Genomic DNA, 21,629 nt, shown 5'->3' with positions numbered 1-21,629 from the left:
AGATGTTCTGGACACAAGTCGTCCTCCAGAAACTAAACCGCTCATCTCCGCCTACCACACCTTCAGAGCACCACTGTAAAACAACTATGACATCCGCAAGTCATTCCTTTTTCCCCTTTTGGAGTCACATGTAAATTCAGTAAAGCCAATACAGAACGTTTGGTAGCATCCAAAGCTCAACACAACACAGCGATGCAGAACAAGACTTCCAGTCACAGCAGCCAATGGGACTTAGAATAGAAACAGCCATTATCTTGCTTTGTCGAGAAGCTTAAGTTTGGAAAAGTGCAAATGATATGGACTGATGTTAATGAAAGGTCGATCCTTCCTTTAGTAACATGCTTCTCCTGAATTTCAAGACTGAAATTAGTTGTTTACCTGATGCTTGTGGAGACGTGTGTGTTACAGTGAAACTCAATGTACTCTGTGTTACAGTAAGTCCTGACTGGGTGGTGGTTAGGCTTGGCAGCCTTTCTGCTCATAACTGAGGGTTTCTTTTTCTGGTGGGCAACTAACTTTAGCTCTATGGACTGAATTTAGATCCTTCTTCTTACTCTACTGTCTACCCACATTTGTGGGTTTTACCACATAGCTTTCCTGTCTTTTCCTATACTTAGCCAAGGCATCTAAGACGCTATACATTCAGGTGGGAAATGCTGCTTTCTAAATGCAGAACTCTCTCCTCATTTGCTTATTTTTCTCTCCTTCTGTAGTTATTCTTATCTCCTTTTTCTGGCCGTACAGTTGAAGACTAAATTAGTCTGGTGTAGCAACGTGAGAGAGAGAGAGATTGTCTCAACTTGCCCTAGTGTTCAGCATCATCACAGTACCTAGGGCTGAGTTATAAAGAGGAAATTGTGGTTCATATTAACAGAAAGCTACCTCTCTTTTCGTCTTATTCCGAGGGCCAAGAGATTCATAAAAATGTGATTTTGTCGTGCAACTTTTATGTTAATTCAGTGATGTTGATTTAATTAAATCATCTATAATTCCCCTACAAGCTTTTTTTTTCTGCACTACAAGAAAGGCAAACCTAATACATGAATTATTGATAACATAAAGAATTAGGCAAAGGGTGAAAAGCTATTAAAGTAATGACTTGAACAGTTCAGAATGATCAGTTTGATTTCTTGGGAATCAGGTTGGCTACCAGACTACACCTGGGGGTCTTTTCTTCCTGTCCTTACCCTGGGAGGGACATCCTCTGAAGGGGCAGGTTCATGGGGCGAGGGCCTATGCTGGGGTTGGGGTTGTGGGTCAGTGCGTGCAGGCGTTGATGATGAGGAAGATGATGATGGAGATGGATGGTGAGGGTGTTGTTGGGGTTCCTGGCTGTTGCGAAGGTGGAGATTTTCAAAGCTAGGGGCGAGCTGCTCGCTGAAGGAGTGCGACCGCAACACAGCAGGCGGGGCGGTAGCAGCGGAGGAGTTTGATGAGGCCACGCTGCCGCTACTCTTTAAAGCAGCCAGATGAGAACGGACCTTACAGATGACAAAAACAGATTGGGGGAGGATGGGTCAATCTGCATGCAGTGCATTCTAAGGACAAGGAGGCTTCTGGGTCTCTTTAGGGGTTTGTCAAATTGGAGCCATACGGGAGCCTAAAACTGTTCCTTGAGGAGCCCCTCTGTAAACGCTTCAGGAACACTGACATGCAGTTTTGACATTATCCCGTTTCAGACATGGAACATGTAGCATTATTTGCTTCATCCATCAGTTAATATGAAGCCTTTTTGACATTCAAAAATAGCTCTTCGCTGTGGCTTCATTTAAACGTAACACCACTGTTACAGAAACGGCCACAATGCCTGTGTGCAATATTTGGCAGTAAGCCTTTGAATGTGAATTTTCACCTTTGTCCAGGTCGTCGTTATCCCCAAAGCAATTTCAGTCAAAAGCAACTGGACTTGGTTATTTGTCTAGGAAGACGTTTCACCTCTCATCCAAGAGTGGATCCAGTCCCAGCCTGGTCAGATGTGTACATGAACTGATGAAGCCTCTTGGATGAGAGGTGAAACGTCTTCCTAGACAAATAACCAAGTCCAGTTGCTTTTGACTGAAATTGCTTTTTGGGATAATATTTGGCAGCCAGTGTGTAAAAGATAAGAAGTAATGATATCAAGGAAGAATTCTGAAGTCTTCTCACAGGCTGCCAAAAATAATGACACTGTAGCTTACCCCCACTCTTACTAGAGAATCCACAAATAAATGTTGTTATTCAGAGAGTGAATTCTCTTTTTTATAACTTCCAACGCTGCATTAGCGTAGAATGACAAGACATTACGTTGGGGCTAATTCCTGACATGCTGTATTTAGTGTTTTGCTGGATATTCATAAATAACAGCCCTGCAGTTAGCATGGGTGAACATTTAGAGATTATAGCTAAGTAATAGATTTATTACAGAGCTCTTAAGAAGAAAGAACATGATGTGCAATTAATCTCTTTCTGTGTATTTAAGTTTGTACTGCTGCAGCCTTTACAGTTATCTGATGGGACTCATATTAGACCTGTTCTGTGTCGAAGGTAATGGAGGATGGCGATGTCACCGTTTAGTAAGGCTGCTGTACTTTTATGTAACTCAGAAATGAGGCAGGCACATAAAATTGCCATCACATTTGCAGAACAAGGTCCATGTCTGAAAGGGTTCGTCAGAAATTGCTTAATGACAAACCCAAGGTTAAGAACCACTGGCTTTAGATGTTGAGCTCTGGATCAGCTCAACACCTGAGCAGCTGATTTAACTTTTGACTCAAACTACAGAGGTGGGGCTTACTGGAAAAACCTTTGCCCTTTTGGGCTCATTGTCAAAGTATGGCTCCAAATTGTATCAGGGCCCCTAAAAAACCTGAGTTTTTAAGAATGCAGAGGGAACTCTCAAAATCAAAGTACATACATGTTCGCCTGCTGTCACTGAGGCTGCAGCTTTCTGAGGAACAGAAAGGATGCCAGGAGGGAAGTAAAGGGGGCTACGATTGCCATATTTTATTATTTGACAGCCTGAGCAACAACAGGTATAATGTACTTTTGATTTCTGAGACAAACAAAAATAACAACAAAAGAAAAAGCACAGGCAGTGAATGGAGAGATGAAGCTGAGTGGATCCAGAGACACACATGGGTCAGACTCTTACTGTTGACTCATTTTAAACATTTCCAATTTATGATAATCTTTAATTACCTTTAGGGAAACATCTGGTTTGGTTGTACTGTAAATCATGTTTCAATTCAATTTGTTGGATGTGCAGATGAATTGATTGCAATATGGTAGCGGTAAGAATAAAGACTATAAATCCTAAATAACAAGGAACCTTCACACTTACATTTAAGACTTCAAAATAATTTTTCAATCAGAAGTTAATCTCTGCAAACGCATTTAAACTGTTGACATACTTTGAATTTCATCAAAAACACTTCATGAAACAAGACGATTTAAGGCCTTGAATCTCAGATAAAGTGAATTAAGACATTTCCCAGACAGTCTGCAAAAATCTTGAACATGTTTTACTCAATTAGGCAAAATATTTCATTTTAATTAAAAGTAGATGCCTCGGTAAACTGTTATTCCTGCTTTAAATTGAGTCTCTCAACAAGTTTTATTTGTGTCAACACTGAGCGAGACGAGACAACTTAAGTCTCTCCAAATGTTCTGCCTCAGGAGGAACTCAGCCTCACCATTAATGCCAAGCATGAAGATGGATTGTATCAACAGGGCATGAACACAGGCTGGCATGACAACATACATGTAGGCAGAAACCACATACAGGTCATACAGCATGCACACATTCATGGTTGGGGCAAGAAAGTAAGCGTGGGAATTTGACACTGGACGCTGCGGTCCACGTCCCGTCGTGGTTCCTTTCACGTTATCCATACCTTCCCCAGAGCTTAACCAGGTAGCTTTAGCTGTTAACGTAACGGGACCTCAACCACATCCAGCTTGAACATGGAATACTCCAAAGACTGCAATTTTTTGCCATTTGGAAATTAAAGTACTTCAGTCTGCAGTTCTCAATTGTATCTAATTAGCTCTGATCAGAAGACTTTAACATGAACCCGTCAGAGTTTGACTCGGTACACAGTGAAGTACGTGTGTGTAACACTGTTAAAGCACAACGCCACGACTGAGCGTGATGACTCGCAGCTAATGAGAGAAAACTGATTAATCCACTTTCAACACTATGGCACATGCTTAATAACGCACCAGCGAATTACATCATTGCCCCCCATTTTACAAAGTTACAGCATCGGTTCTGTATAATTTAATCTGTGTGACATATTCAAAACAGATTGACTTCAATCAACTGTGATTTTTCATGCTTAGTGGGTTGAGCCCTTCACTGGGAAGATGACTAATACTTGTCTGAGTCACCCTGCCGCAAATCCGAGCGCTCATGAATTATGGATGTTTTTAATCACCAGCACACAATGAGGAGGTACAGTACGCGCGGCGGCGACGTACAAACCTCCCCAACATACCACCAAACAAACAGTCTCATGTTTACACACGTATACTGTACAAACTTTGGGGGGAAAAAGTGACTTTGAAATAATTACACATTTAGTCAAAGTGCTCTTGTTTGCTGTGACAAGAGGGAGGGCAACCTGTCAATCAAAGAGTTAACCATAGAATAACAGTATGTAATCAGGGTTGTGATCATTTCATTTTCATTCTATAAAAAGTTGAGTAAGAAGAGAGATTTCTTATAGATGGGGGGAAAAAAATCATCAACTTGGAGATTGGATGCAGTTACATTAGAATGGGCAAATTGAAACAGAATTGATGACAACCCTGAAGAGGAAGAGTCCAGAGAAGATGGTTGGGTCCGTTATCCAGAGGACACAACCTGAAAGAGTTGAGCTAAAGACACAATCCAGAAAGGAGGAAATCCCAGAAAAGCTGCAGGAATATCAAACACGTCTCATACCAAAGAGTAAAAGCACAGACTCAAGTATTTTGAAATCACCTGAAAGAGAGAACCTTAATGACAAATATGATAAGGAAGAAAAAAAATATTAAAGCATCCAGAGTCAATGGACATGGGAGGCAGGTGAAGCTACAAACAAAGCTGATTCCCCTTAAACTGGCAATTGGAGATACAATGTTTGCAATTCACTTGGCGCCATGCAGCGAATGACAGCACCATAAATCCGTAGCAGTTGGCAAGGCCAGTCCTGGCGAGGAAATGAGCCTCCACACTAGGTGTACACCTCACACACAGTTTAAGGCCGACAGCCCCCTCTGACTAGATCGAATTTTGCCCATTGTAATAGGAAGAATGGCAGGTTTACAACCAAAAAGAAAAGATGAGTTTCAAGATCTTCGAGTCAAGAAAACTGCAGTTGCTTCTCCAATCAGGTGCTGAGTCATCAAACAACATCAAAGTGCCAAATATATCACACCATATTGTTTTATAATGGTTATCATAATAATCATATAAAATGTTCCACGACTGCTAACTATATGAGCAATAACGCCGATACTTCCTGTAGCTTCTTCACAATACAACCTGCCGGTGGAAAGCTTTTAATTTGAAGCCGCAACAGGAAGTCTTAAGTTTGAAATAAAAACACAACAAGGATCGTTGTAGTTCAAATCGTATGGAAAGGAAGGTTAAGAAAACGACGAGGCTGCTGTTTGGTGGCTCAAAGTATGAACAGGAAGGCAGGCATCATATGACAGTCATGTGACTCCATGCATGTTTACTTTTAGGTTTGAGGAGCTTTTGAGTCATGTCTCCCACTGAGTCTAACGACCTCTCTGTTGTGGTCGTGATTAAACAAACAGATCTGGATCCAGCCTTAGTGGCTCTATCTGCTCGTTAAGCTACAAACCCTGCAGGAGAAAAAGCACCAGCAGAATGTAACAAGTCAGAATGTTGCCTGTGTACAAGAGCTGTGAAAGGAAAGGAAAGGAAATAATTCAAGAGGACATGGGAGGGGCTTGAAGACGTCATGGTTACCTGCGGTTCCACGGGCCGGTGCATGGCGGGCGCCTCAGATGCCGGGTTCCCATTGGGGTAGGAAGATTCCACGCGCGGTGGCACCGGAGGCTGCGGTGGTTTGGTCTGAGCTGCCTGAGGGGAACCCTGGATGTTCTTCCGGTATCGCTCATCAGCCTAAGGAAGACAGACACACACAAAAGGTCAGCAGCATTAAAGGTGGTTTAAGAGTTCAGGTCAGTGTGTGTGAGCACATAAAGAGGAGAGTTAAGTGGACAGAAGCCATTAGGTGCTACGGTTTGTTAGTTTCCCGCCGCAGAGCAGACGTTTTGTACTAGCAGTGGTACAAGCACGCGAGAAAGTCATCTGCTGATACAGGCACGCCAGCAGGAACAACAAAGCACTCCCTCTGGGGCAGCGGTGTTATTGTTGCCACAATATTCCCGCATCCCTGCTAGTAGGACAACGGCACCACGACCAGCGAAGAGTGTCATGCATTTTTCATGTGGAGAGAAAAACATTCACGGTGAAAACAGAGAGGTTAGGACACACACTGAGGTCCAGGACACTGATTCACAGAAAAAAATCAAGGGGTGGTTTGTCTCTGAAAGAGTGTTTTCTTTTTAGCCTGAAGAGTCAAAGTTAATTGAAGCCAAGGCCCTAATTTGTTCCGCAAAACAAGATAACCTGATCTTAATTTGAAAAGCATTGCTCTTAAACAGAACTTTCACTGAGCTACTCTACGGATTAAAAATGTCTCGGCATCTAGTTGGATTGATGAACATCCTAGAGCTTGTCAGCTGAGAAAAATTTATTGAAGAGGGGTTGTATTAAGTACTTATCCATAGTCAGTGTATTACCTACAGGAGATGGCGGTTGGCATGCCACCAGTTTGAGATGCAGGCAGAAGTACTAAGACGTAAACTAAGCGATGTACTGGTGTAGACGGGCCCAACGGGGAACTGAAGCAGTCTTCTATGCTCTCTTCAAAGCCACCAGACTCCTCTAACAAACACAGTCATGTTACCTTGCAGATTACGGGACTCGCTGGTCTAAAGCTGCCTCGATCAGTTCGTTTTTTCGCGTTATTGTGTGACTCTGTGGTTTTAAAGGGTTGATTCTGATTCACCAAAGTCACACAATAAATTAACACAAACTAACTAACAAACTAAATATATCGAACCCACTGACGTCTTCTGAAACAGCCAAATGATCGATGCTGACAAACACCTGAAAGAGTTCAACACCACTACCCCCAAAAAACAGCTTTTTGCCGCTCTCTTGGATATGGTTTGTGTCTCTCCTCTTTTCCACCGACAGCAGGTGCTAAATGGCAACAGCAGGATGCCAGAGAGAGCGAGAGAGAGAGAGGGAGGGAGGGAGTCACACTGAGGACTAATGAGGTGGCTCATTATTACAGTAGGAGCCGTTTAGGTCACTCCAAGCTCTTCCTCCAAGGTGGTTCAGACAGGAGGAAAACAAACTCTAGTGACTCAAAAAGACATCAGAGAGCTTTCTTAAAAGAATCCCAGAGCGGGTGAGACGTCAAAATAAAATGGGACGCCAAAAATCTCATGTGAAAATTCTCAGTCCTCAACAATTCAAGCTGTCAAGCCATTTGAATTGGAGCACACATTCTGTCATGGCACATATATATCCATTTCAACCTTTAATTAAACATTAAATATCAGACTTCAGAAACCCCTTGTCTGCACAGGCATTAGAAGAATTTGTTTCTTTTATATATATATATAATAGTTTTTTAATAACCGGCCTTGGTGTCCCGGACCTTTCTTTTATTGTGAAATCTGCAGACGGATATTGTTTGGTGTTCTTGGCCTACTAATCGACTAAAATGGTTAAATCAATTAAGAGAATTAAAAGAGTCCAATCCGTTGAGAACTGAGGGTCACATTCAGAGTCGAGCTCAGCTGTGACAGGCAAGTGATTTCAATTACCGTAATGTGCTGCCCACAAATTGAATTAAGCACACATGCAGCACAAGTTAGAAAAGGCATACTGTGATTTTCCTCCAGTATCTTTTGACTTAAGTTGTGCCCGACTTAAGAGTAACTTATTTTCCAGTAGTCATATTAGGTCTACACTGACTTTGTTGCAGCAGAAATAGGCCTTCTCCTGTTGGGCCAATATCAAAGGAGTATATTTGCATTGTGGACCTTATTTTTTTTTAGAAATATCAGACTCACGAGTCCAGAAAGAGACATTAATAAATTCTCGTTATTTATCCTGCAACAAAGCCTCCACACATCCCACACCAGCAGCTAGCCATCACCATGTACACATTGCACACCCGAAGCAGCGGGAGTGAGTACACACAAGCAGAGGAAGCGTTCTACAGCAGTCATTGTGGCGGCAGCGAGCTGCGAGGGTTTCACCTCTCTGATCGGCTCAGAGTCAGGGGCGGGGTCTTTCAGGGCAGGAACAGGTGGCTTGGGTTCTGTGGTTTTCTCCAGACTGTGATTTTGACTCGTCTTTTCAGAGTCAGAGCTCTGTTGTTCTGTTGTATCCGGCCCGGGGCTCTGTGGGGGCTTTATCCTGTCCTGTTCAGCGTTCTGTGGGGGTTTGGCGCTCTGTTGCGTGGCCGTTTTGATACTATCCAGGTTCTGGTTTTGCTGTAGGGACAACAGATAGGCCTGCTCCTGCTGCAGCTGTCTCTGGAGCTTCTGGGCTTGGCGCTGCTCCTCGAGCTCCCGCCATTTATACTCCTGAGTACAGGAAGGGGCAAGTTGAACCAAAACCTCTAACAGAGACATGTTGGGCAAGTCGTACGGTTTCCAAAACACAATTTAACTTTCAACGTCCATTTTCAAGGTTTTCCAGCCCCTTACAGCTGTTATTCATATTTATGATTAAATATGAATAACTCTGGGGATGCTCTTGCTTTTTAAAACTGTGAAGCAGTAGGTTCAACTCCATCATTACCCGCTAAAACAAACTGAACTAAACAAACTAAATGCTGAAAAATGAACTGTCCAAGTGCACATGTGCTAGAGCAGTTCATTATGGTCGAAAGTAGTTCAACCACTGAACAGTTAAGATTGTTATGAGTATTTATACGCATCCCTAGATGCCACATCGAAACTATTAAGAGATGTAAATATTTATTAATTCACTCATTAAAGTGCTTGAGTACATTAAATCAGCTCCAAGCGTGAAAGCCATGATGTAAAGAAAACTACGTTTAGCAGTGGTGACTATGTAAGAACCGGGGAGTGCAGCCCATAATAGAGAGATGTGGGAAGCCTGGAAGAGAAGGATATGAGTGATCATATCCTTTCATTATTTGTGTATCCTCCGCAACCCCCCAGAGGAGCAGAGTCCTTTAAAAATGAGAGGAAAGAAAAGTCACACAAGCCCCTCAAAATAACATGTGCTCAAACGTGGAACATCTGGAATAAGAACCGGGGAAACCCTCTTCTCCCGTTGGATGACTAGTTTCCTGGTGACGCCACCACCGTCACTGAGGGCCCTGTAAACATCCCCACTTCCCAGGCAAAAAACCCGAGAATACTTATTACGCTTTGACCTCCACTGTTAACGGCTCCCCGCGGATCTACAAAAGTCTTAAGTAAGTCCCAAAAAACTTCACTTCAGATCAGGAGGAAAACTCAATCAGGAAAGTTTGTGTAACCGAGGAATAATAAGTGCCTGCATTAAGAAATTTAACAATCTGAGACTTGTGGAAACATTAAAAAATAACCTCTTGAGATATAGAAACTGATGGAAATAAGGAAAATAAGGAAATATTACAGCATTCAAGAGGCAAGGGGGGAAAAGAAGAAGGAAACTATTTGAAGAGAGAACAGGGGGAGTGAGGGTTGGAGGGAGAATAGGGGCCGATACTCAAAACTAAGGCAAAAAAGGGCTTAAAAGTCAATGTGATGTCCACGGGTTTAGACAGAAGCACTCACCAGCAGCATGGCCTGTTCATGGAGCAGCTGCTGCTGCAGGATCTCCAGGTGCCTCTGCTCCTCCTCTAACTGACGACGGATGTACTCCTGTCAATCAAACACAGCCCACCATGAGGATGTCTGCAAAGTGCGGTGCCGTACTCGCGTGACATACCTCGCTCCGTACCACCACCAATAAACACACCCTCCTAATCCTTATCTGTGTACATTTCCCATCAAACTATCTACGGGGAGTGACCAAGTTAAAGTCTAGACACAGCACCTAAAGTCAAACTAACTATGTTGCCATAGTATTATTTGTTTTATTTTGTTTGTTTGGTTTTCTTTCTGGTGTTTTTTTCTTTTTTTACAGCTGAATTTATTAATATTTTCACAGGTAAATGCAAAGAAAATGGTCCCGAAGTTTTAATCATCGCAGTTTTTTTGGTAAGCAATTAAATTATAGCCATGATAAAACAAAACTACCTGAAAAATAACTATTGTATGAGATCCTTGAGGGAACAAAAAAGAAATTATATTGAAATGTACTAAAAGAGATGGACTAATGTTTGTGGTCACAAAAACATAACACAATACTTTTGGTTCACATTCATAAAAATGAAAATATAAACAGACTTCTAATTTAGCCACATCCACAGAGATGTCCACGTGTTCGTCTGATCTCATGACCTGCAGTCTCGCGGCTCGTACCTGTTCTCGGTCGGCCCTCCTCTTCTCCTCCTCGGCCCTCCTGCGCTCCTCCTCCTCTTTGCGGCGTCGTTCCATCTCCTCGACGCGCCTCTTCTCCTCCTGCTCCCGTCGGCGTTGCTCGCGCTCCTGCTGCCTCCTCATCTCGCGCTCACGCCGTTGTTGCTGCGGGTGGCGGAAGGAGGCAAATTTACAGAAGGAACAGGTTCACGTCCCAACTGACGCTGTCCTACTTCTGACTTTTTGTCTCGTTATGTGTGACACAGCTTCTGCTTTGAGTATTATGATCTTGACAGCACGGGTATGCGCTGTGACCTACATGCAACTTCTGTTAAAAGGTGTCGTTGCTTTCAGGTAAATCAAAAGCGTCTTAGGTGCCACCACAGCGTTAGTATAAACAACAAGACACAGCATGCAAAAAAAGTAATACACTAAACAGGAGACCCATTTTGTGTGTGTGATACTGTTACATGTGTATCCGAATACATTATTGATTAACTACATTCACAGGGGATATTGTTATAAACGCGAAAAAGGCACTGGAACAGACAAAAATAGACTCCAGTGAAGAAACAAATGAATCTTTCAGCTTCTTAAAGCAGTTTCAGCAAAAAGCAACAAAAAAAACAATCAGCACAAGCTGCCAGCAAAACAAACCAGAGCCATAAACAAGCTCTACTGTGGAGGAGAAGACGCCAAAAGTGTAATTAAACATGTTCCCATCAGAAAACATACATGGAGATGAGTTGTGTTCTATGCTGTCTTCTCTACTTCACGATCTATACTAAGAACTTCAGCACCTCCTGCACAAACTATACAGCATTTATTCTGTCTGGTTGGTATTATATTTGTATTTTAATAGAGCCGATCCCAGCTGACATCGTGCGTGAAGCGGGGTCCACCCTGGACAGGACGCCAGTCTATCACAGGGCTGGCTCGTTAACAGATGAAGAAAGATGACTTACTTATGTGCAGCCCTACACTGATTTAAAAACCGCTGATAGGTTCAAAGCAGTGTGGCGTCTAGATTATACTTGGGTGCTATATTCTAATTTAGGTAACACACATTAAAGGCCATCTGCTCAAGGACATATGCTGTTTACCTAAAATGTAAATCCGTATAGTTGTAGTGTGCACCTGTCCGAGCGAGGACGTATCAATAAATATATAGACGGTGGGAGAGCTGAAGTGACAGGACGACGGTAAATCGTCAACATTTCGGGCCCTGCGTTAAGACGTAATGAGAGTAATATTTTAAGTCTGACAGGCGGTTGTGTAACACTTGGCTCTGTAAGCAGACGCATGAAGAAATTACACGGATTTCTGTCAGTCAGTGGGTTTTGAAAGGTGCGGGGAAAGCTGCAGGACATCGTTTCTCGGCCTCAGTGTCGTGACGCGTCATGTTTGTACTGACTCAGCATTCAGGTTTCCACGGTAGGAACTGTATCCCGACAGGAGAGCACATGCACGGCAGTGTTTCTCTCACGTGGCTCAGGTTCAACTGTGGTTTCTACCGTCTGACTCGTCTACAAGCACCGTCATGAATCAAAAACACAGCCTTGAGCTTCGACTGCCGTGGGAAAACTTGATTTCCTCTCTCGCACCTTTAGTTCACAGCTGAAACTCACTGTAAACACGAACTATAGAAGGTAGAATTCTATGACTCTCTTTGTTTGTCAGTCCTTCTTATAGTCTTTACGTTTCAATCTTTTTCCCTTTTCCTTCCAGAGACTTTAGGTTAGTCCACTTCTGTCCAAATGCATAAATCATCCCTTTGTATCACCGTGCTCCGTGTTTCAGGAGGCAACGCAGCGGAGCTCACACTAATAGAAGAGGACCACAGCTCAAAGAGATAAGGGATAATTACAAAAAGGGTTTTCATAGTCCTACCTCCGGGGACACCAATTACAGTTTTTTCTCCACTGCAGCCTAAAATTGATTTAGGACTCTATTATGTAAAATTATCAAGCAAAAAAAATCTAACCGCTAAACCCCCTGAGTCAAAAGTCTCTAATCTTATTATAAGCAGGTAATAAACTCCCCGATCACCTCCATCAACCTGTCAGTATTTAAACTGGGATGAATACACGAGGTAGCAACTGAGAAAACTACAAAACGTATTCAGATTCATCCTAAGCTTCTCAGTGTTGTGATGTCATTCACTCTCAAAGGAAAAGCCTCTCGTCGTTGTTGAGGAAACGTGTAAAAAGCTTCATAAATAACTCACGTTCTTCTCTGGAACACTAGTATTTATAGTCCTGCTCTGACTTACAGTGCAACTCCTGGGAGGGGATGATGTGATGCTTCATAAATCATATATATATACTTTAAATAAGGTTTTCAGTTAAACCTTAAAGGGATAGGTCAGATTTTTGACATGCAGAGTTCAGTACGAGGCCTTCGTGCTCACCTCCTCCAGCCGTCTCCTCTGCTCCTTCTGCTGCTCGATACGTTTCTGCCTTTCGGCCAGTAGTTGGCGCTTGTACTCCTCCTGCTCGCGGAGCTGCTGCTCCTGGAGGAGCTGCTGGCGACGCAGCGCCTCCGAGCGCTCCTTGTTCTCCTGCTGCAGTCGGATGAAGTCACGGCGCAAAGTCGACTCGCCCGGCACGTTGACTATGGAGCTGCACAGAGGATGCAATGACAGGCGTCAGCTGGTTCGTTAGAAGAAGAGATAATGAGAGGTTTCGATAGGGATCGGAAACAAAGAACCGTAACAAATTGGAATCGGAAAGCAGAATCATATGCCTCCGAGCTTATCGACTCCTTTTATCTATGTAGACGTGGTTTTCTGGGAGTTGTGCATTGCAAAACAATGATGTCAAACGCATGCATCTGCGCTGCAAGTATGCACGTTGCAACAAGAAGGAGTCGTGCCAGAGGGGAAGATCAGCGCCATTTTGAAACCTAAAAGCTCAAAGAAAAGCTGTACAAATATTCTCTTACATAATAAAACCGTTTCAGAAGCTCGAAACCTGTGAAGGACGACTTTTTCCGACCAAGAAAAATGATCAGGAATCCATAAGGGAATCAGAAAAAGAACCGATCAGACCAATAAGCAGAACTGATAATGCCATTGGTAGCAATTACATCTTATTAATTCCCGCCCCTGGTTTTCACTTCTGGATGTAAATAAATACGGTGGGACTTCCAGACATGAGGATGCTAAGGAGGCTGTCGTCAACGTGGTATTTTTGAAAAACTACAAAATAACAGTTACACATCATTGTTGCAGAGCTGCTGTTGAGCTCCGTCTGCCTGAGCCACACACAAAGAACGACAGAAGTAAAAAAAAAAAATTAAAAAAAATGACTTTCTCATGTTCTAAGTTTTAATTTCTATAACTGTTTTGATTACTTCTGATCTGATTTCATATAATTTCTTTATGCTGTGCTCTGGATCCCATCACAGACTGGTTCCGTCTGTATAGGACCAGCACCACAACATCGCAGTGTTTAGCTTCTTGTATTGGGAGAAGTTTTCCTGTTGAGCTTGTTTTTAGTGCAGTTTGATAAGACAAAAGTACGTATACGTGTGTGAGGCTTACAAAGCAGAAATGACCCAATACACTACACTGTTTACATATGCGTCGGGATGATATATTCTCACCTTGGCTCTCCTTCTTGCTCGGATGCCTCTTCCTCCTCTTCTTCACTGCCACTGTATTCATACTCCGTCTCATCTGAGGAAAAAATATTACGACAGCTGTGAGGTAAAAGTCACTGACATGTCGAACTGAAACTGTGTAACGTAACACACAGTGCACTTGATCCAAATTAAAACGCAGGAAATTCTTAACAAACATGATTTTCTACGCCAACAAAAATAAACAATGGGAACGGCTTTGTCTTTTCACCGTCTCCACATTTTGAAGAGCAGCTACTGAACTCTTCCAGATGTTCGTTTTTGTTTTGGAAACAATTATTGCTGAGCTGTTGTTGTTGTTTTGCTGACAGGATGAAGCGGTCTCAGTGACTCACCCTTCTCGCCCCTCTTCTTCTTGGTCCGGTCGATGTGGTCTTTGAGCTGGATGCGGACCTGCCTCTCGTTGGGCTGGTCCCGGATGAAGGGGTGTTTGAGCAGCTGATCCGTAGGAGGACGCTGAGTGTAGTTCTTCACCAGGCAGCCCTCGATGAAGCTGAAGAACTTCTTCGACCTGTCAAAAGTTGAGTTGTCGAGTTGTGCGTTACGTTACTTCTCTTGTCGTTAACACGGGAGACGCTTTCCGCAGAGAGAATAAAGGATTCAAACTGATACCTACCATTTTTTGGACTTGAGTCGAGGAGGAGGGTTTCTTGGAATGAGGAAGAGGGCTCTCATCGGATGCATGTCGCACAGAGCTGGAGGAAACAGAGAAGGGAGAAGACAGGTGAGAGATCAGTGAGGCCTTTAAGACCGAACTTGTCATGTATTTATGATTCTGTTGGAATAGTAATAAACGGGTTAAATAGATAAATTCAGTGTGGGGCTGAAGCCATAATGCTACGTTGAGGTTAAAAACAACATGTCATTGTAAGATTAACTTTAATATGAGAGCTTTAAACACATAAGGAAGTATTTAATTTGACCAATAAACCCAATCACGATGTTTGTTTATTGTAACGTCCAGGTTCCATACATACAGTTCAACAGCGTGGAGCAGACGGGCACGGAGCACCTGGATGTACTCTCATCTCCTTCATCTAAAATGTATGTTTGAATCTCTCATGTCTAATTAATAACAATACTTCCACGAACATGAGGTCGAGGACTAATTTACCTGCTGGGTCACAGACAAAGAAAATGACACCACCCAAAACAAGCCGACAGTGAGATGTTTGTTTTTTTTGGTTTATCAAAGACGCTAACAGAGCAACACTGCGTGAAATAAGAAAACAACAGATAGGTTGGATATCTATCGTTACTGTTGCGGCTGACACAGAACGGGGACCAGTGAAGGTGACGTGTACTTACGAGGAGCTCCCTCGGCCATCTCTATGGCTGTGATTCCACAGGACCACAGGTCACTCTGAAGGACAGAAGAGAGGTTTGTGTGAATGTTTCTCTCATTTATACATAAAAAGAAAACACCAGTGAGCAGTGGATGTGTCATATCTAAGACAACAGGGACAATGTTTTTAAAGCTTTGTAATTCCCCAGAAATCAAGCACTTTCAGTTTGTGCAAGAACACATGTTGAACTCTGATTCAAAAACTGTGATTTCTGGCACACTCCAGGGTATTTTACATCAGTATTTGAGTGTGTACACTGCTAACAAGTTTCTGCTGAAGGTACTTTATTTCTACCACGAACCAAAGGCTTTTCACTCCCATTGTAACGGGGAGTCAGCAGAAGTCTCTAAACTACGAGTTCCATGAGAACATCTTTTTTGTTATTTGGCTACGCTGACCTTTTCATTATGTACAGGGTACCTACAGGGGATGCTTCAAATATTCGCAGTGGTGCAAAAATGGCACCAACCCAAAGGTTAAAACTATTCTTTATTATCAGAAACACACGGTTAACACACCCACGTGCAGACTTTTAGAACGGTCAGTGTGGGTCCTGATGAACTGGTTGAAAATCACAGCATTCAAAGGGAGAAGGAGTGGGTTTCATCAGAGCCCCCCGCTCTGTCCATACAGCAACAAGACACCCAAATTCAAAGAGTCTACTTTCAGTCAGACTCTTTGTGTTACTCTTCATGGTCATGTTACGCCCATTTTTAGTTGTTTTGTTTGTCTTTGTAATTGTTTTTGCATCTAGTTTTAGTCATTTTGCATCTTTTTGTGGTGTTTTTGGATCTATTTTAAGACATTTAACGTTTCCATGTCATCGATTTGTTTCTCTCTGTTCATTTACCATCTATTTTTAATCATTTTGTCATATTTTTTTGTCTCCACGTGGTCGTTTTGTGTCTATTTTTAAGTCATGAAGCATCTCTTTGTGGTCGTTTTGTGTCTATTTTCAGTCGTGTAGCATCTCTTTGTGGTCGTTTTGCATCCCTACAGTCATTTTGTGTCTCTATGTGGTCGTTTTCTGGTAGTTTTGTGTCTATTTTCAGTCGTGTAGCATCTCTTTGTGGTCGTTTTGCATTCCTACAGTCGTTTTTTTGTCTCTATGTGGTCGTTTTCTGGTAGTTTTGTGTATACTTGTGGTCATTTAGCATCTCTTTCTGATGGTTTTGTGGGTTTTTTTTGTCTCACCTGTCTAAAACAGCAGATTTAGCTACTTACCCTGTAGTCGTAGGTAGCATCTGGGTTTTCGTCACAGGCGATGACCTCTGGAGCCATCCAATACGGCGTCCCGATGAAGGTGTTCCTCCGACCGACCGTCCGGTCCAGCTGAGCGCTCACACCAAAGTCCACTGGGAAATAAAACGTTAACATTAGTCATTAGAGGTTCACACCATCTTCATTACCGATGTCATCCTATAAAGTATCTGAGAACCAAAGGAGTGAATAAAAGATCTGCAGTAATTTTGGGAACATACTGACGATGCTCGAGCCGTGGATCATAAATCATTTTTAGAATGTTGTAAAAAAGGAGAAACCTAAAAATTTAATTAAAACACTTAGCAGACTAACATTGTCAGAAGAGTTATTTCAATTTCAGCCCGAGCCAAATAAAAGATTCAGTCTCTTCCCTGGGACCTGCTTTAATTCAAATGTTCCTCGCTCTCACACACTGAAACCACCACACACCGGTCCACGGTCCGTCTCCGGTCCTGACCCGAGTATAAAGGTCAAGATGCCACTCGGTCTCACCGCCTTTAAGCTAAACTACAAAGCGGTTTATTGTAGCCACAGTGGAGGCACATGCTTCATACTGCGTGTCACAGGACAGCAATAAACAAGGTCTCAAAGAGTAATGCGATTACATATAGTTATCTCATCACAGATGGTTAAAGATTGATGAAATCCGAACAAAAAGAGGCTATTAAAATTCTGAAATCATAAATAAAATCAGAAGCTCCGACAACAATTAAAAGCCCTGTGCACAAATCACCGTGAAACTGGGAACATTAGATCTTCGCTGATTGGCATTATTGTTTTATTTTTCTAATTCAAAAGTAAATCAGAGGAAAGCTCATTCCAGTTGACCGCAATTTTTTCAGGAATTAAAAAAATCAAGGTCTGGCATTTTTCTCAGTGACGGCTGTTTATCTGGTAAGAAAAAAACAAGTGAGCCAATCAGAGCTGCAGCGTTATCTTCCTCCGCCAGAGCCAGAAAAACAGCTACAAACACGTTCAAAAAGTCCCATTTAAGACCTTTTAAATACCACACACAACTGTTTCAATGTCATACGGAGCCAAAGTATGAAGGAAAAATATGTATTTTTATACATAATCACATTTTTTCAGTACTGTCCAGCAGTATATAACAATTATTTCTTCTGATCCTCAGTTATATTAATGTAAAATGGATGTATAGATGTACCAATTAAAAAAAAAGTTGAATTAAAGTCAATTTAAGTTCTTGTTCAAATCCCAACTTGCTCCCTATGAGACAATGAGTTTCCTGGCTACTGTAGCTAGCAGAAGCAACCATGCGTGCTTTACTCTGATGGTGCTGGCTGAGCAGCCCCGCGTATGCACGAGCCACTGTCGCAAAAACACCACTTTTCATTGTCGTTCGTCTGTTTTCTGTCTTGACTGAGCAGTTTGCACCAGGTCAGGTTAAAGCGTGTCTGCTCACTGACGGACACTGACAGGCCGAGAGGGGCATGTGAGGACACGCGCGCTGCAACGCTCCACCGCTGTTTATTCAAGTTATGTCAATTAATAAAGCATTTATAGGCTTTTTTGTGTCATCATTAAATCAACATGCTGTGTGAAAATATCTTGTCTGCTGTGCTTCTGAGTGAACATCTGCAACATGATCCAAATTTCTAGTAAAATGAAATGAAGTCAGATGTTTACCTCAGTTTTACAGTGATTGACATTTTCTCAGTGAGACTTTTACACAACTATGCAATCAAATGTAACACGACACAACAAGCATGGACGGATTCTGAGACAACGGGCCCCTGAACACAGACGGGTAAGAGCCCCCCGCTCTGTCTATACGGCAACAAGACACCCCAATTCAAAGAGTCTACTTTCAGTCATTTTGTTTCTCTTTGTGGTCATGTTACGTCCATTTTTAGTAGTTTTGTTTGTCTTTGTAATTGTTTTTGCATCTAGTTTTAGTCATTTTGCATCTTTTTGTGGTGTTTTTGGATCTATTTTAAGACATTTAACGCTTCCAGGTCATCGATTTGTTTCTCTCGGGTCATTTACCATCTATTTTTAATATTTTTATCGCATTTTTTTGTCTCCATGTGGTCGTTTTGTGTCTATTTACAGTCATGTAGCATCTCTTTGTGGTCGTTATGCATCCCTATAGTCATTTTTGTCTCTATGTGGTCGTTTTATGATAGTTTTGTGTATACTTGCGGTCGTTTAGCATCTCTTTGTGATGGTTTTGTGGGGGGGGGGGGGGTTTCAGCAACGTATTATGAGTCACGGCACCTGACCTTATGGGCCCCTGGGCCTGAGCCTGGTAGGCCTGCTCAGTAATCCATCCATGACAACAACAGTGGTAATGAAAAAGCTCTAGTTGGCACCGGCACAGTGCTGACTCAAACCTCAGAGCAGGCTGTGTTCCCGGTCTACAGGCCAAGTTTGAACTCAACCAAAATAAAAATCCACCATACCCAGTTTGACTTCAGCATTTTCGGTCAGCAGTACATTTTGTCCCTTGATGTCTCGGTGGATGACATGATGAGCGTGCAAGTGAGCTAATCCCTGTAGACGGCCAAGAAAAAAAACAACATATTACTTCACGGTACACACTGCTTTCCATCAAAGCCACTGCAACAACACTAAACCCCACCCTCTGTTGTCCGTGGAAACTTAGCCTTCACTGGAGATACTTTTATATAGTAGGTCTTTGTTTGATGTGAATATGAAATTGTCATAAAAAAGGGAACCGACCCTGAGGATCTCCCGGGAGATGTAGGCAATCCAGTCCTCCTTCAGTGTGTTGCCTTTGGTGTTCTTCACCAGGTCTGTGATGGACCCGGCACCGCAGAACTCCATCACCAGCTGCAGGAGAGAGGAGGGGATATTCAGAAGACGTTAACACACGGGCACACACACACACACACACACAAACACACACACACACACTAGCACACACACACACACACTAGCACACACACGCAAACACCATCAATCTGACAGTTACAGAGATCTAGAAAAGGTGCTACACGCAGCATTACACCATCAATAAACCATCAGCACATTCATTTTGCAGCATAACTACCTTCAACAAACAAGACAGTCAGTCTCTTTTAGCGTGTGCTTGGTCAAATCTCAAAATCACATTATAAATCACATGATATCGATTCTTTGGACGTATGATACGATATTTACATCTACACATTCAGTGACAAAAGAAATAATGGAAAATTTATTACTGAGCAAACTTCTTTTTAATAAAAAAGGATAAACATCTAGTGTGAATTTCAAAATAAAAGCATATATTAAAGATGACGACGTGTATCAATATTTTCCCTTTGCATCGATGATTACCGGATTGTTAATTATTGAATCGATACAAATCCATGTATCCTGACGTCCCTTCACCTTATCATAGAAAGGTTCCCCGTGCTCCTCTGCTATGCGTCACATGAGATAGAACTAGTTTTATTAGCTTTTAACTACCATTTCCTTGGAGTCATTGGTAAAGACAACAGCCTGCTGTTTAATGATAACACAACATGATCGTATCATGACAAATACTCAACTCAAAGTCAATAAAAAATTATACTGAATTATGGCTTTTTCAAAGCGGGGTGATGTCTCATGTGAGGCGGACAAAATTGTGCGAACAAAAAGTTTAAAAGTAAGTAGAAAAATGTGTGGTCATGGTCTAACTCAGAATAATCTGCTGTGGTTCGTACAGTTGTAAACAATACTAATCTTCTCCACATCGTGCATTATTTTAATAATCAGCGAGCTTGTTGAGGGTTGTGTCTAAATGTTTTACAACCCGGTCTCCTTCAGTGGTCTTTAGTGATGCTTAATGCAGACAGACACACATAATACTCTCTCTCTCACACTAACAGCAGACAGTGTGAAGCCTCAGCAGCGGGGGTTGTAAAGGGGGTTGTGGAAGCAGCTGTAGAAACAAATACAGAGCTGTGTTGTGGGGTGAGAGTGAGCTCTTTCCTCTTTAGGAACAGCGCAGCTTCGGGGTCATAAAACCAGGTAATCCAAGTCTTCGACAAACCCAGCAGCTATAAATCTCCCCTGCTGTTTGTTTGTCTTCTCTGCCTCGCCCTTCTCCGATTAATGCTCTCCCCCCTTGTTCCTCATTTTTGCTTCATCTGTTTTTATCGTCCCCTCTGCACCGTCTTGTTTTGACTTGATTTGTTGTGTTTCTGTAATGTCCTCTTCCCTTATTGTCCTTTCTCTGGCATAATGAATGGCAGTAATGTTGCAGGATATTATTAATGTTGTATTACAGCACACTTCATACTGTCTTCAAATCCATCTCCACAGTCACTGCACTGTTAACAGGGAGGTGCATTCCTATTGTTAGTTGATTTGTTTTTGTTTTTTTTAATTAAAACGACAAATCTGTTTATTATCTAAATATCCAAACATCTTTTCTAACGTAAATCATTCTAGCAATAACCAGAAGGAAGATGTTTGGTCCGCAATCTGGATTTCTTGGTTGCAAATAAGAGACAATAATAACTTTTAGGAACAAAACCAATTTAAAGATGCACTCTGCGCCCTTTATAGAGAGTGGGAGACAGGGGATGTTCAGGGTCAGACAAAGGCACGACAGTATATGAAATATAGAAGTTTTATGCATAATCTAAAAGCTGCACACTTGAGGTTTAATTGCAATGCATCTCAGAACTGTGTGTCAAGATATTGTAGTCATAAATCAGAAATAAAACATAATTAATTCATTAAGATAAACAGTGAAAGTGTCAGGGCCTAGAACATTATGATGTCCGTATACGATGGCCATCCTTACATGCCCATGTGTCTCCTCAGTTGCTACAAAGATGTGGTGCTAAATGAAATATTTTCTTT

At 42.2% G+C, this 21,629-nt stretch overlaps 1 protein-coding gene across 4 annotated transcripts in view; it reads right to left on the bottom strand.

The window, feature by feature from the left end:
* LOC310952779 (mitogen-activated protein kinase kinase kinase kinase 4-like) overlaps positions 1–21,629 on the bottom strand; it is a 105,145-nt gene that overhangs the window by 17,687 nt on the left and 65,829 nt on the right. The window contains exons 5-17 of one of the 4 annotated variants that reach the window (XM_083921484.1): positions 19,512–19,622; positions 19,232–19,322; positions 16,770–16,900; positions 15,508–15,562; positions 14,816–14,894; positions 14,535–14,710; positions 14,164–14,236; positions 12,968–13,178; positions 10,561–10,722; positions 9,871–9,957; positions 8,335–8,664; positions 5,960–6,115; positions 1,188–1,481 (exon numbers count right to left, since the gene is read on the bottom strand). In XM_083921484.1, coding sequence (XP_083777610.1) covers positions 1,188–1,481; positions 5,960–6,115; positions 8,335–8,664; positions 9,871–9,957; positions 10,561–10,722; positions 12,968–13,178; positions 14,164–14,236; positions 14,535–14,710; positions 14,816–14,894; positions 15,508–15,562; positions 16,770–16,900; positions 19,232–19,322; positions 19,512–19,622 — 1,956 coding nt within the window. The remainder of the gene's footprint in view (positions 1–1,187; positions 1,482–5,959; positions 6,116–8,334; positions 8,665–9,870; positions 9,958–10,560; positions 10,723–12,967; positions 13,179–14,163; positions 14,237–14,534; positions 14,711–14,815; positions 14,895–15,507; positions 15,563–16,769; positions 16,901–19,231; positions 19,323–19,511; positions 19,623–21,629) is intronic. The other 3 variants (XM_083921485.1, XM_083921486.1, XM_083921487.1) reach the window with 3 other exon arrangements.

Source organism: Echiichthys vipera (genome assembly GCF_963691815.1).
Source record: "Echiichthys vipera genome assembly, chromosome: 10".
NCBI classification, from domain to species: domain Eukaryota; kingdom Metazoa; phylum Chordata; class Actinopteri; order Perciformes; family Trachinidae; genus Echiichthys; species Echiichthys vipera.
Note: the sequence above shows the minus strand (reverse complement) of the source record. Positions and strands in the feature narration are given on the sequence as shown.